This window comes from Salvelinus alpinus, chromosome 22 (genome assembly GCF_045679555.1).
Source record: "Salvelinus alpinus chromosome 22, SLU_Salpinus.1, whole genome shotgun sequence".
Classification (NCBI taxonomy): domain Eukaryota; kingdom Metazoa; phylum Chordata; class Actinopteri; order Salmoniformes; family Salmonidae; genus Salvelinus; species Salvelinus alpinus.
In genome coordinates, this window is record NC_092107.1 from 37,222,343 (window position 1) to 37,237,082 (window position 14,740).

Here is a 14,740-nt window from a genome sequence, read left to right on the forward strand (position 1 = left end):
GGCTGGGTGTTGAGAGAGGGAACACTGTGGATAGAGGAGGGCTGGGTGTTGAGAGAGGGAACACTGTGGATAGAGGAGGGCTGGGTGTTTAGAGAGGGAACACTGTGGATAGAGGAGGGCTGGGTGTTTAGAGAGGGAACACTGTGGATAGAGGAGGGCTGGGTGTTGAGAGAGGGAACACTGTGGATAGAGGAGGGCTGGGTGTTTAGAGGGAACACTGTGGATAGAGGAGGGCTGGGTGTTGAGAGAGGGAACACTGTGGATAGAGGAGGGCTGGGTGTTTAGAGGGAACACTGTGGATAGTGGAGGGCTGGGTGTTTAGAGAGGGAACACTGTGGATAGAGGAGGGCTGGGTGTTGAGGGAGGGAACACTGTGGATAGAGGAGGGCTGGGTGTTGAGAGAGGGAACACTGTGGATAGAGGAGGGCTGGGTGTTGAGAGAGGGAACACTGTGGATAGAGGAGGGCTGGGTGTTGAGAGAGGGAACACTGTGGATAGAGGAGGGCTGGGTGTTTAGAGAGGGAACACTGTGGATAGAGGAGGGCTGGGTGTTGAGAGAGGGAACACTGTGGATAGAGGAGGGCTGGGTGTTTAGAGAGGGAACACTGTGGCTAGAGGAGGGCTGGGTGTTGAGAGAGGGAACACTGTGGATAGAGGAGGGCTGGGTGTTGAGAGAGGGAACACTGTGGATAGAGGAGGGCTGGGTGTTGAGAGAGGGAACACTGTGGATAGAGGAGGGCTGGGTGTTGAGAGAGGGAACACTGTGGATAGAGGAGGGCTGGGTGTTTAGAGAGGGAACACTGTGGATAGAGGAGGGCTGGGTGTTTAGAGAGGGAACACTGTGGATAGAGGAGGGCTGGGTGTTGAGAGAGGGAACACTGTGGATAGAGGAGGGCTGGGTGTTTAGAGGGAACTCTGTGGATAGAGGAGGGCTGGGTGTTTAGAGAGGGAACACTGTGGATAGAGGAGGGCTGGGTGTTGAGAGAGGGAACACTGTGGATAGAGGAGGGCTGGGTGTTTAGAGAGGGAACACTGTGGCTAGAGGAGGGCTGGGTGTTTAGAGAGGGAACACTGTGGATAGAGGAGGGCTGGGTGTTGAGAGAGGGAACACTGTGGATAGAGGAGGGCTGGGTGTTGAGAGAGGGAACACTGTGGATAGAGGAGGGCTGGGTGTTTAGAGAGGGAACACTGTGGATAGAGGAGGGCTGGGTGTTGAGAAAAGAGGTCCATGACTGTTGCATTGATTTATGGATGGTTGAATCTCTCTCTCTCTCTCTCTCTCTCTCTCTCTCTCTCTCTCTCTCTCTCTCTCTCTCTCTATCTCTCTATCTCTATCTATCTATCTATCTATCTATCTATCTATCTATCTATCTATCTATCTATCTATCTATCACAGGCATGAGGAAGTCAATGTAATTGGAGGTCCTAACCTGTCCCACAATGCATTGTCCCAGGGAGCCATGTTGTCTGGGTCTCCAGTGACCTGGTCACCTCGCCCTCCGTTGGTCTCTAACGTGGGGACCACTCAGATACCACAACCTGACCACACTAGTGTACGGCCACCAAGGTCCACCACTGGGTCACCACAGCCCAAAGGACCAAAGACCCCTGGGTCGTCAACCAAGACACCAGCCAGGTCAACACGAACTGACCGCTCTTTCAACCTCCATCAGGCAACCCTAGACCCGTCATCCCCCAGGCCTTCTCCCTCCACGCCCAACCCAGACCTCTTATCCTCTCTGTCTCCCTCTCCACCCTCTCTCCATTCCCTCAGGTCCACATTCACTCTCTCACCTTCGAGCCTCACAGAGCCAGAGTCACCTCTGTTACCTCCCCGGGCCTCCAGATTTATTTACCCCCCTTCACCTCCCAAACACCTGCCTGACAGGTTGTCACCTCCAGAACCTCTCTCCCTGAAGTCTCGGTCATCGCCGTCACCATCAGAACCCTTATCGTCCACCTTGCCATACTCTCAGTCACCTAGGAAACAATTATCCAGCAGGTCACAAAATACCAAGTCACCCAGGAACCCTCTCTCTACCGTGTCACCAGGAAGCCCTGTGTCCTACAGGTCACCTCCAAAACCGTTATCCACCATGTGGCCATCAACACCATCACCGCCAGATGCTCTGTCCTCGAGGAACGTGTCGATTCCATCACAAGAGGAACCCCAGTACGCCATGTCATCCCACCCCTCTCCTTCTCTTTCCCTGATGAGTGATCCACCACCACACTCCTCTGACACACTGACAAACTACATCTCCCAGCAGACACCACGGGTGCTCTCAGGGTCAGGGATCAGAAAGTCACACAGTCCGGCCCTCTTTCCCAGGATGCCTGCAACAGGTAAATGTGTGTGTGTGTGTGTGTGACTGAGTCAGATCAGCAGGATATTTGGAGACTATATGTAGTGTTTCTGTGTGAGGCAGTAATGGCTGTTGTTCTCCTCGGCTGTCAGAGACAATTTAGCTTCAGCCATAAAAAGTGTTCTTTATTTTTTTATATCGATTAAGGTTTTAAGTAAATAGCTGACATAGTAATATAACAGGCAGGATGGTAATTACACCGTGAGGAAAGGCCCCTAGGACACACAGCCATTACTAATGCATTAGGCCCTGATGGGGCAGAAACAGAGCGGCTTGGTGAGGAGCCATGGCCTCGCTCTCCTTTACAAACATTACCTCTCTACACCGGTCCAAATTCACCAGAACCCTACCTCTCTACACCGGTCCAAATTCACCAGAACCCTACCTCTCTACACCGGTACAAATTCACCAGAACCCTACCTCTCTACACCGGTCCAAATTCACCAGAACCCTACCTCTCTACATCGGTCCAAATTCACCAGAACACTACCTCTCTACACCGGTCCAAATTCACCAGAACACTACCTCTCTACACCGGTCCAAATTCACCAGAACCCTACCTCTCTACACCGGTCCAAATTCACCAGAACCCTACCTCTCTACACCGGTCCAAATTCACCAGAACCCTACCTCTCTACACCGGTCCAAATTCACCAGAACCCTACCTCTCTACATCGGTCCAAATTCACCAGAACACTACCTCTCTACACCGGTCCAAATTCACCAGAACACTACCTCTCTACACCGGTCCAAATTCACCAGAACCCTACCTCTCTACACCGGTCCAAATTCACCAGAACCCTACCTCTCTACACCGGTCCCAATTCACCAGAACACTACCTCTCTACACCGGTCCAAATTCACCAGAACCCTACCTCTCTACACCGGTCCCAATTCCCCAGAACCCTACCTCTCTACACCGGTCCAAATTCACCAGAACCCTACCTCTCTACACCGGTCCAAATTCACCAGAACCCTACCTCTCTACACCGGTCCCAATTCACCAGAACCCTACCTCTCTACACCGGTCCCAATTCACCAGAACCCTACCTCTCTACACCGGTCCCAATTCACCAGAACCCTACCTCTCTACACCGGTCCCAATTCACCAGAACCCTACCTCTCTACACCGGTCCAAATTCACCAGAACACTACCTCTCTACACCGGTCCAAATTCACCAGAACCCTACCTCTCTACACCGGTCCAAATTCACCAGAACCCTACCTCTCTACACCGGTCCAAATTCACCAGAACCCTACCTCTCTACACCGGTCCAAATTCACCAGAACCCTACCTCTCTACACCGGTCCCAATTCACCAGAACACTACCTCTCTACACCGGTCCAAATTCACCAGAACCCTACCTCTCTACACCGGTCCCAATTCACCAGAACCCTACCTCTCTACACCGGTCCAAATTCACCAGAACCCTACCTCTCTACACCGGTCCCAATTCACCAGAACCCTACCTCTCTACACCGGTCCCAATTCACCAGAACCCTACCTCTCTACACCGGTCCCAATTCACCAGAACCCTACCTCTCTACACCGGTCCCAATTCACCAGAACCCTACCTCTCTACACCGGTCCCAATTCACCAGAACCCTACCTCTCTACACCGGTCCAAATTCACCAGAACACTACCTCTCTACACCGGTCCAAATTCACCAGAACCCTACCTCTCTACACCGGTCCAAATACACCAGAACCCTACCTCTCTACACCGGTCCAAATTCACCAGAACCCTACCTCTCTACACCGGTCCAAATTCACCAGAACCCTACCTCTCTACACCGGTCCAAATTCACCAGAACCCTACCTCTCTACACCGGTCCAAATTCACCAGAACCCTACCTCTCTACACCGGTCCAAATTCACCAGAACCCTACCTCTCTACACCGGTCCAAATTCACCAGAACCCTACCTCTCTACTCCGGTCCAAATTCACCAGAACCCTACCTCTCTACACCGGTCCAAATTCACCAGAACCCTACCTCTCTACACCGGTCCCAATTCACCAGAACAATACCTCTCTACACCGGTCCCAATTCACCAGAACAATACCTCTCTACACCGGTCCCAATTCACCAGAACAATACCTCTCTACACCGGTCCCAATTCACCAGAACAATACCTCTCTACACCGGTCCCAATTCACCAGAACACTACCTCTCTACACCGGTCCCAATTCACCAGAACAATACCTCTCTACACCGGTCCCAATTCACCAGAACAATACCTCTCTACACCGGTCCCAATTCACCAGAACACTACCTCTCTACACCGGTCCCAATTCACCAGAACACTACCTCTCTAACCCGGTCCCAATTCACCAGAACAATACCTCTCTAACCCGGTCCCAATTCACCAGAACTCTACATTTTACATTATTTCTTAAGTTTCTCCAGATATCGTCATATTCTGTTTTAATGGATACATTCATAACAGCCCCAGGCCACTGCGTAGAGGGTGGCCTGCATACGTACCTCAGTGTTTAGAGAGGGTATACTGCATACGTACCTCAGTGTTTAGAGAGGGTATACTGCATACGTACCTCAGTGTTTAGAGAGGGTATACTGCGTACGTACCTCAGTGTTTAGAGAGGGTATACTGCATACGTACCTCAGTGTTTGGAGAGGGTATACTGCATACGTACCTCAGGAGGGGAGTGTTTAGAGAGGGTATACTGCGTACGTACCTCAGTGTTTAGAGAGGGTATACTGCATACGTACCTCAGGAGGGGAGTGTTTAGAGAGGGTATACTGCGTACGTACCTCAGTGTTTAGAGAGGGTATACTGCATACGTACCTCAGGAGGGGAGTGTTTAGAGAGGGTATACTGCGTACGTACCTCAGTAGGTGAGTGTTTAGAGAGGGTATACTGCATACGTACCTCAGTGTTTAGAGAGGGTATACTGCATACGTACCTCAGGAGGGAAGTGTTTAGAGAGGGTATACTGCGTACGTACCTCAGGAGGGAAGTGTTTAGAGAGGGTATACTGCGTACGTACCTCAGTAGGTGTGTGTTTAGAGAGGGTATACTGCATACGTACCTCAGGAGGTGAGTGTTTAGAGAGGGTATACTGCGTACGTACCTCAGTGTTTAGAGAGGGTATACTGCATACATACCTCAGGAGGTGAGTGTTTAGAGAGGGTATACTGCGTACGTACCTCAGGAGTTGAGTGTTTAGAGAGGGTATACTGCGTACGTACCTCAGGAGGTGAGTGTTTAGAGAGGGTATACTGCATACGTACCTCAGTGTTTAGAGAGGGTATACTGCGTACGTACCTCAGGAGGTGAGTGTTTAGAGAGGGTATACTGCGTACGTACCTCAGGAGGTGAGTGTTTAGAGAGGGTATACTGCATACATACCTCAGGAGGTGAGTGTTTAGAGAGGGTATACTGCGTACGTACCTCAGGAGGTGAGTGTTTAGAGAGGGTATACTGCGTACGTACCTCAGGAGGGGAGTGTTTAGAGAGGGTATACTGCATACGTACCTCAGGAGGTGAATGTTTAGAGAGGGTATACTGCGTACGTACCTCAGGAGGTGAGTGTTTAGAGAGGGTATACTGCGTACGTACCTCAGGAGGTGAGTGTTTAGAGAGAGTATACTGCGTACGTACCTCAGGAGGTGAGGGTTTAGAGAGGGTATACTGCGTACGTACCTCAGTGTTTAGAGAGGGTATACTGCATACGTACCTCAGTGTTTAGAGAGGGTATACTGCATACATACCTCAGGAGGTGAGTGTTTAGAGAGGGTATACTGCATACGTACCTCAGGAGGTGAGTGTTTAGAGAGGGTATACTGCATACGTACCTCAGGAGGTGAGTGTTTAGAGAGGGTACACAGCATACGTACCTCAGGAGGTGAGTGTTTAGAGAGGGTATACTGCGTACGTACCTCAGGAGGTGAGTGTTTAGAGAGGGTATACTGCGTACGTACCTCAGGAGGTGAGTGTTTAGAGAGGGTATACTGCGTACGTACCTCAGGAGGTGAGTGTTTAGAGAGGGTATACTGCGTACGTACCTCAGGAGGTGAGTGTTTAGAGAGGGTATACTGCATACGTACCTCAGGAGGTGAGTGTTTAGAGAGGGTATACTGCGTATGTACCTCAGGAGGTGAGTGTTTAGAGAGGGTATACTGCGTACGTACCTCAGGAGGTGAGTGTTTAGAGAGGGTATACTGCGTACGTACCTCAGGAGGTGAGTGTTTAGAGAGGGTATACTGCATACTGACCTTAGGTCAGTAATGATTGCCTATTATGATTATTTTCCCCATACAGATTGTGATTTGTTTATACTGGTATGTTTATGTTCATTTCCCTGTGCAGATTTTGACATGGAGTCATCCAGTGACAGCCTGGGCCTGACGCCCCGCGAAGAAGACTCCTCAGACGAGGAGATGAAGATGGATGGATGTTTAGAGGAGTGGAGGGGTAGAGCAGAGCACAGATGCTCTACCTTCCTCTCCCCCACCCTTCTCCTTGAGGGTCCCCCTGTCTTCCTAACAGCCCTGGACCCAGAACCAGAGACAGGAGAGCTGGTCCCAGAACCAGAGACAGGAGAGCTGGTCCCAGAACCATCCATGGTGAGTTAGATTCTATAGAGGGAGAGATGGATACATTATGACACTGGACACATTGAGACTAGAGACATTGAGACTAGAGACATTCAGTCTAGAGACTTTGAGACGAGAGACATTGAGACGAGAGACATTGAGACTAGAGACATTCAGTCTAGAGACATTGAGACTAGAGACATTGAGACTAGAGACATTCAGTCTAGAGACATTGAGACTAGAGACATTGAGACTAGAGACATTGAGACTAGAGACATTGAGACTAGAGACATTCAGTCTAGAGACATTGAGACTAGAGACATTGAGACTAGAGACATTGACACTAGAGACATTCAGTCTAGAGACATTCAGTCTAGAGACATTGAGACTAGAGACATTCAGTCTAGAGACATTCAGTCTAGAGGCATTGAGACTAGAGACATTGAGACTAGAGACATTGAGACTAGAGACATTGAGACTAGAGACATTCAGTCTAGAGACATTCAGTCTAGAGACATTGAGTCTAGAGACATTGAGTCTAGAGACATTGAGACTAGAGACATTGAGACTAGAGACATTGAGACTAGAGACATTGAGACTAGAGACATTGAGACTAGAGACATTCAGTCTAGAGACATTCAGTCTAGAGACATTGAGTCTAGAGACATTGAGTCTAGAGACATTGAGACTAGAGACATTGAGACTAGAGACATTGAGACTAGAGACATTCAGTCTAGAGACATTCAGTCTAGAGACATTGAGACTAGAGACATTGAGACTAGAGACATTGAGACTAGAGACATTGAGACTAGAGACATTCAGTCTAGAGACATTCAGTCTAGAGACATTGATACTAGAGACATTCAGTCTAGAGACATTGAGACTAGAGACATTGAGACTAGAGACATTGAGACTAGAGACATTGAGACTAGAGACATTCAGTCTAGAGACATTGAGACTAGAGACATTCAGTCTAGAGACATTCAGTCTAGAGACATTGAGACTAGAGACATTGAGACTAGAGACATTGAGACTAGAGACATTCAGTCTAGAGACATTCAGTCTAGAGACATTGAGTCTAGAGACATTGAGTCTAGAGACATTGAGTCTAGAGACATTGAGAATAGAGACATTGAGAATAGAGACATTGAGAATAGAGACATTGAGAATAGAGACATTGAGAATAGAGACATTGAGACTAGAGACATTCAGTCTAGAGACATTGAGAATAGAGACATTGAGACTAGAGACATTGAGAATAGAGACATTGAGACTAGAGACATTCAGTCTAGAGACGTTGAGACTAGATACATTCAGTCTAGAGACATTGAGAATAGAGACATTGAGACTAGAGACATTCAGTCTAGAGACATTCAGTCTAGAGACATTCAGTCTAGAGACATTGAGAATAGAGACATTGAGAATAGAGACATTGGGACTAGAGACATTCAGTCTAGAGACATTCAGTCTAGAGACATTCAGTCTAGAGACATTGAGACTAGAGACATTGAGACTAGAGACATTGAGACTAGAGACATTCAGTCTAGAGACATTCAGTCTAGAGACATTGAGTCTAGAGACATTGAGAATAGAGACATTGAGAATAGAGACATTGAGAATAGAGACATTGAGACAACCCTGCCTGACTCCACAATAGACCTGCTGCCCATTATGACTACTGGCCTGATCAATTAGATGACTTTCATATCAGAATAATTACTTTCCTTCAATCAACCCTGGGCTGAGCCACATCACTGCTACACCAAAGAGCTGTGTTAGATCCTCATCCTGGTCAGAAACGGAGGGAGAAGAGAGGGAGAAGAGAGGGAGAAGAGAGGGAAAAAGAGAGGGAGAAGAGAGGGAAAAAGAGAGAAAGAGGGAGGGAGAAGACAGATAGAGGGAGGGAGAAGAGAGATAGAGGGAGGGAGGGAGAAGAGAGATAGAGGGAGGGAGGGAGAAGAGAGAGAGAGGAGGGGGGAGGGAGAAGAGAGAGGGAGGGAGGGAGAATAGAGAGAGAGAGGGTGGGAGAGGGATGGAGGGAGAAGAGAGAGAGAGAGGGGGAGGGAGAAAGAGAGAGAGAGGGAGGGTGGGAGGGAGGGAGAAGAGAGAGAGAGAGAGAGAAAGAGAGAGGGAGGGAGGGAGAGAAACTGTCAAGCCACTAACACCGCTGTCTGATCACAGCCAAATGACGTTGTTTCTGAAAAGAAGAGACATGAAAAAACCCACATTCACAGGCCAGTAAGCTGTACAACATCAGACATTCATACAGACCTCTCTGATGAGAGTAGGCTACCAGTCCTGTTGGGGGAGGACGCAGAGAGCTGTGGGTTGGCAGCGCACTACATTGCTGCCTGCCATAAGTTGAGGGACAGTGTCTGACAGACCAATCAACCTGCACATGTACTCTACTGTATGTTTATTGTTATTGTTGAATGTATGGTTATTTTGACACTTGGTTATTGTTGTTACTGTTGTCCCGTTGACAATTTTGATTCTCATTTTTATTTTTATATTGTAAATATCCAAAGTAAACTTTGGCAATATGTACATTGTTATGTCATGCCAATAAAGCAAATTTAATTGAATTGAATTGAATTGAAGAAAGAGAGAGGGAGGGAGGGAGAAGAGAGAGAGGGAGGGAGGGAGAAGAGAGAGTGGGAGGGAGGGAGAAGAGAGAGAGAAAGAGAGCGGGAGAGAGAGACAGACAGAGAGAGAGAGAGAGACAGAGAGAGAGAGAGAGAGAGACAGAGAAAGAGACAGAGAGACAGAGAGAGAAAGAGAGGGAGAGAGGAAGAAGAGAGAGAGAGGAAGAAGAGAGAGAGAAAGAGGGGGGGAGGGAGGGAGAATAGAGAGAGAGGGAGAGAGGAAGAAGAGAGAGAGAAAGAGGGGGGGAGGGAGGAAGAAGAGAGAGAGAAAGAGAGGGGGAGGGAGGGAGAATAGAGAGAAAGAGAGAGGAAGGGAGAAGAGAGAGAGAAAGAGAGGGGGAGGGAGGGAGAATAGTGAGAAAGAGAGTGGAAGGGAGAAGAGAGAGAGAAAGAGAGGGGGAGGGAAGGAGAATAGAGAGAAAGAGAGAGGAAGAGAGAGAGAAAGAGAGGGAGGATGTCATTTGATCAGTCCTACATGGCCTATCTGCTATCTAATGGTGTGATCTTTTCCACATAGAAATAGAGAAAAGAGGACAATAACAGTTTATTAATCACCTGAAATGAACTGTCTGATCAGAGATGGCTGTTATCTCTGTCCATTGTGCCTGAATCAGAGAACCATGTTCCTCGACCTGCTAGACATTAATTACCTCCTATATAGTAGGCCTCTCTCTCTCTGTCTCTCTCTGTCTTTCTCTGTCTCTTTCTCTCTGTCTCTCTCTCTGTCTTTCTCTGTCTCTTTCTCTCTGTCTCTCTCTGTCTTTCTCTGTCTCTCTCTCTCTCTCTCTCTCTGTCTCTTTCTCTCTGTCTCTCTGTCTTTCTCTCTCTCTCTCTCTCTCTCTGTCTCTTTCTCTCTGTCTCTCTCTGTCTTTCTCTGTCTCTCTCTCTCTCTCTCTCTCTCTCTGTCTCTTTCTCTCTGTCTCTCTGTCTTTCTCTGTCTCTCTCTCTCTCTGTCTCTCTCTCTCTGTCTCTTTCTCTCTCTCTCTCTGTCTGTCTCTCTCTCAATTCAATTCAATTCAATTCAATTGACTTTATTGACATGGCAAGTTATTATTACTTACATTGTCAAAGTATACATATCGAAAAATTTAAATAAAATATATATGTATATATATACACAAAATATATATATATTTATATATAAATAAATGGTGGGACTAACAGCAATAATAATAGTAGTAGTGGACATGGGATTACCATTAATAACAGCTACAACAACAATATTAATCAGAACAACAATACATTAAATCAATGGTAGTAGACCAGTGTCAACATGACTTGAGAAGACATATGACCTGGTACGAAAGACAAAACAAAACTAAGCTAAATGGGAAATATTATCAACATTACTTTGCATTTTTCACTGGCTGTCCCTCAGGTTGTGGCAGGAGGACACATATTTGGCTGCCAAAACTGCACATTTTGGCTTTTCAACCAATAAATATTTGATTTTTTCTTCATCTTTTATAGTTTCAAATTCTTTGTATTGAGTTATAATTTTGGGAAAGAAATATGCTCTTAGGTCTGAGTATTTGTCACAGTGTAGTAGGAAATGCACTTCTGTCTCTACCTCTCCCCTGGAGCAGAGTGAGCACAGCCTGTCCTCCCTGGGCAGCCAGGTTTGTCTGTGACGACCGGTCTCTATAGCCAGACTGTGCTCACTGAGTCTGTACCTAGTCAATGTTTTCCTCAGTTTTCTATCAGTCACAGTGGTCAGATCGTCTGCCACCATGTACTGTCTGTTTAGAGCCAAATAGCATTGAAGTTTACTTTGATTTTTTGTGGTGTCTTTCCAATAGGTTATATATTTTTCTTTTTGTTTTGTGATGATTTGGTTGGGCCAGATTTTCTGAGTGCTGTCCCGAGGCTCTATGGGGTTGGTTTGGGTTGGTGAACTGAGCCTCAGAACCAGCTGGCTGAGGGGACTCTTCTCTGGTTTCATCTCTTGACATTGTAGAGCTGTGTGATGGAATGTTTTGGGGTCACTTGTTTTTAGATGGTTGTAAAATTTGATGGCTCTTTTTTCTATTCGAATGAGGAGGGGATATTGGCCCAATTCTGCCCTACATGCGTTATTTGGAGTTTTTCTTTGTACTTGCAATACAGTCTTGCAAAACTCTGCATGCAATATTTCAATTGGATGTTTGTCCCATTTGGTAAATTCATTATTAGAGAGTGGACCCCATACTTCACTGCCATATAGAGCAATTGGTTCTATAACTGATTGAAAAATTTTGAGCCAGATTCTAATTGGAATTTCAATTTTTATGTTCCTTTTAATGGCATAGAATGCTCTTCTTGCTTTGTCTCTCAGCTCGTTCACAGCCATGTGAAAGCTACCTGTGTTGCTGATATTTAGTCCTAGATATGTGTAGTTTTTGGTGTGTTCTATTAGAACTGTGTCCAAATAGAATTTATATTTGTCATCCTTATTTCCCGACCTTTTTTGGAATATCATTATATTGTTTTTTTTTAGGTTAACGGTCAGAGCCCAGGTCTGACAGAACCTGTGAAGACGATCTAGGTGCTGCTGTAACCCCTCTTTAGTGGGAGACAGCAGCACCAGGTCATCTGCGTACAGCAGACACTTGATTTCAGTGTTGTGTAGGGTGATACCAGGTGCTGCCGATTCTTCTAATATTTTGCCAATTCATTAATGTAGATGTTAAATAATGTTGGACTTATTGGGCAGCCCTGTTTCACTCCACGCCCCTGAGAGAAGAAGTCTGTTTGCTTGTTGCCAATTTTAACCGCACATTTGTTTTTAGTGTACATTGATTTAATAAAATCATATGTTTTCCCTCCAATACCACTTTCTATTAGTTTATAAAAAAGACCTTCGTGCCAAATTGAATCAAATGCTTTCTTGAAATCTACAAAACACGAGTAGATTTTGCCTTTGTTTTGGTTAACTTGTTTATCAATTAGAGTGTGGAGGGTGTAAATGTGGTCTGTTGTACGATAATTTTTTAGAAATCCAATCTGGCTTCTGCTCAGGACGTTGTGTTCGTCAAGGAAATGATGTAGTCTGCTATTTATAATACTGCAGAGAATTTTCCCCAAGTTGCTGTTAACGCAAATTCCTCTGTAATTATTTGGGTCAAATTTGTCTCAATTTTTATAGATTGGTGTGATCAATCCCTGGTTCCAAATATCGGGGAAAATACCTGCAGTGAGGATAATGTTGAAGAGTTTGAGTATAGCCAATTTGAATTTGTGGTCTGTATATTTGATCATTTCATTTAAAATACCATCAGCACCACAGGCCTTTTTGGGTTGGAGATTGCATAGTTTTTCCAATAATTCTTCTTCTGTAATTGGGGTATCCACAGGATTCTGATAGTCTTTGACTGCTAATTCAAGGATTTGTAATTTTTCTTGTATATATTTTTGTTCTGGGCTCTTTGTTATATTGCTGTTGAGGTTTGCAAAGTGATTTCTCCACATATCCCCATTTTGGATAGCCAATTCCTCATGATGAGGTTTGTTTAATTTATTCCAATTCTCCCAGAAGTGGTTTGATTCTATGGATTCCTCAATTCCATCCAGCTGATTTCTAATGTGCTGTTCCTTTTTTGTTCTTAGGGTGCGTTTGTATTGCTTCAGTGTTTCCCCATATTGAAGGCGTATGTTTTTGTTGTCTGGTTCTCTGTGTTTTTGATTAGATATATTTCTCAATGACTTTCTTAGATTTTTGCAATCATTATCAAACCATTTTTCATTATCTGTTATTTTTGGTTTGCTCTTATGCTTCTTTAGATTAGCCAAGGAGGCTAATTTGTCAAATATAAAGTTTATGTTCCTAACGGCCAAATGTACACCTTCATTGCTGAAGGAGAATGTTAAGGCTAAAAAGTTGTCCAGGAGAGATTGTATTTTTTGGCTACTAATTGCTTTTTGGTAGATGTCTGTACTGTTTGCACTCCATCTATAGGCTTGTTTAGTACCATGTCATTTATTGGGCCGTGATGCTTCATGGTTGGGTTCTGCTCTTCTCAGATACACTGTGATTTTACTGTGGTCTGAGAGAGGTGTTAGTGGGCTGACTGTGAAGGCTCTGAGAGACTCTGGGTTTAGGTCGGTGAGGAAGTAGTCTACAGTGCTGCTGCCAAGGGATGAGCTGTAGGTGTACCTACCAAAGGAGTCTCCTCTCAGCCTGCCATTGACTATGTACAGACCCAGTGTTCGACAGAGCTTCACGAGCTGTACTCCGTTTTTGTTTTTCACTTTGTCACAGTTGTTTCTGGTGGGGTATGTGGGGAGGGAAAGGTTATTGCTTCCTGGTAGGCGTTTATCCTCATGACTGTTAATAGTGTCTTGTTCTTCTGCTGTTCTAGCATTCAGGTCTCCACAGACCAGTACGTTGCCTTGGGCCTGAAAGTGACTAATCTCCCCCTCTAGAATGGAGAAGCTCTCTTCGTTGAAGTAGGGTGACTCTGAGGGGGGAATGTATGTGGCACAGAGGAAGACGTTTTTATCTGTCAAGATAGCCTCTTTGTTGATTTTTAACCAGATCAAGAATTCTCCTGTTTTGATCAATTCGATTGAATTAATTAGTTCAGATTTATACCATATTAGCATTCCCCCTGAGTCTCTGCCCTGTTTGATTCCTTTTAATTTAGTGGATGGTATGATTATCTCCCTATAACCTAGTGGACAGTCAGTGGAAACATCACCTCTGCACCATGTTTCCTGTAGTACTACAATATCAACATCATCCATTTCTTTCAGGAAGTCTGGGTTTCTGCTCTTTAGGCCAAAAGCAGAGGACTTCAATCCTTGTCAATTCCAACATGCAACGTAAAAAGATTTCAGAACTTCTTTTCTTTTCTTTTCTTTACCTTTCAAAATGAGACAAACACTAACAATCCAAGCCAGAACTATTAAAATAGGATTTTTCAGTTAAAGTAAACTCTTATTATGCAAATGTGATTTGTTTATCATTTAAGATAGCATTTGTGTCATGCCACGTGGGTGGATGTAGTGTGAGGATGGTGGAGTTCGTGTGCTCATCTTACCATGACCCTCGGCCTATCACATGTGAGCATCCATGACCCTCGGCCTATCACATGTGAGCATCCATGACCCTCGGCCTATCATATGTGAGCATCCATGACCCTCGGCCTATCACATGTGTTTAATGGCCTATCACATGTGAGCATAGTAGAC

At 45.6% G+C, this 14,740-nt stretch overlaps 1 protein-coding gene across 2 annotated transcripts in view; it reads left to right on the forward strand.

Annotated features, from left to right (window-relative positions):
• zbbx (zinc finger, B-box domain containing) overlaps nucleotides 1–14,740 on the forward strand; it is a 124,902-nt gene that overhangs the window by 63,180 nt on the left and 46,982 nt on the right. For both annotated transcript variants that reach the window (XM_071360045.1, XM_071360046.1), the window contains exons 14-15: nucleotides 1,397–2,346; nucleotides 6,700–6,956. In XM_071360045.1, coding sequence (XP_071216146.1) covers nucleotides 1,397–2,346; nucleotides 6,700–6,956 — 1,207 coding nt within the window. The remainder of the gene's footprint in view (nucleotides 1–1,396; nucleotides 2,347–6,699; nucleotides 6,957–14,740) is intronic.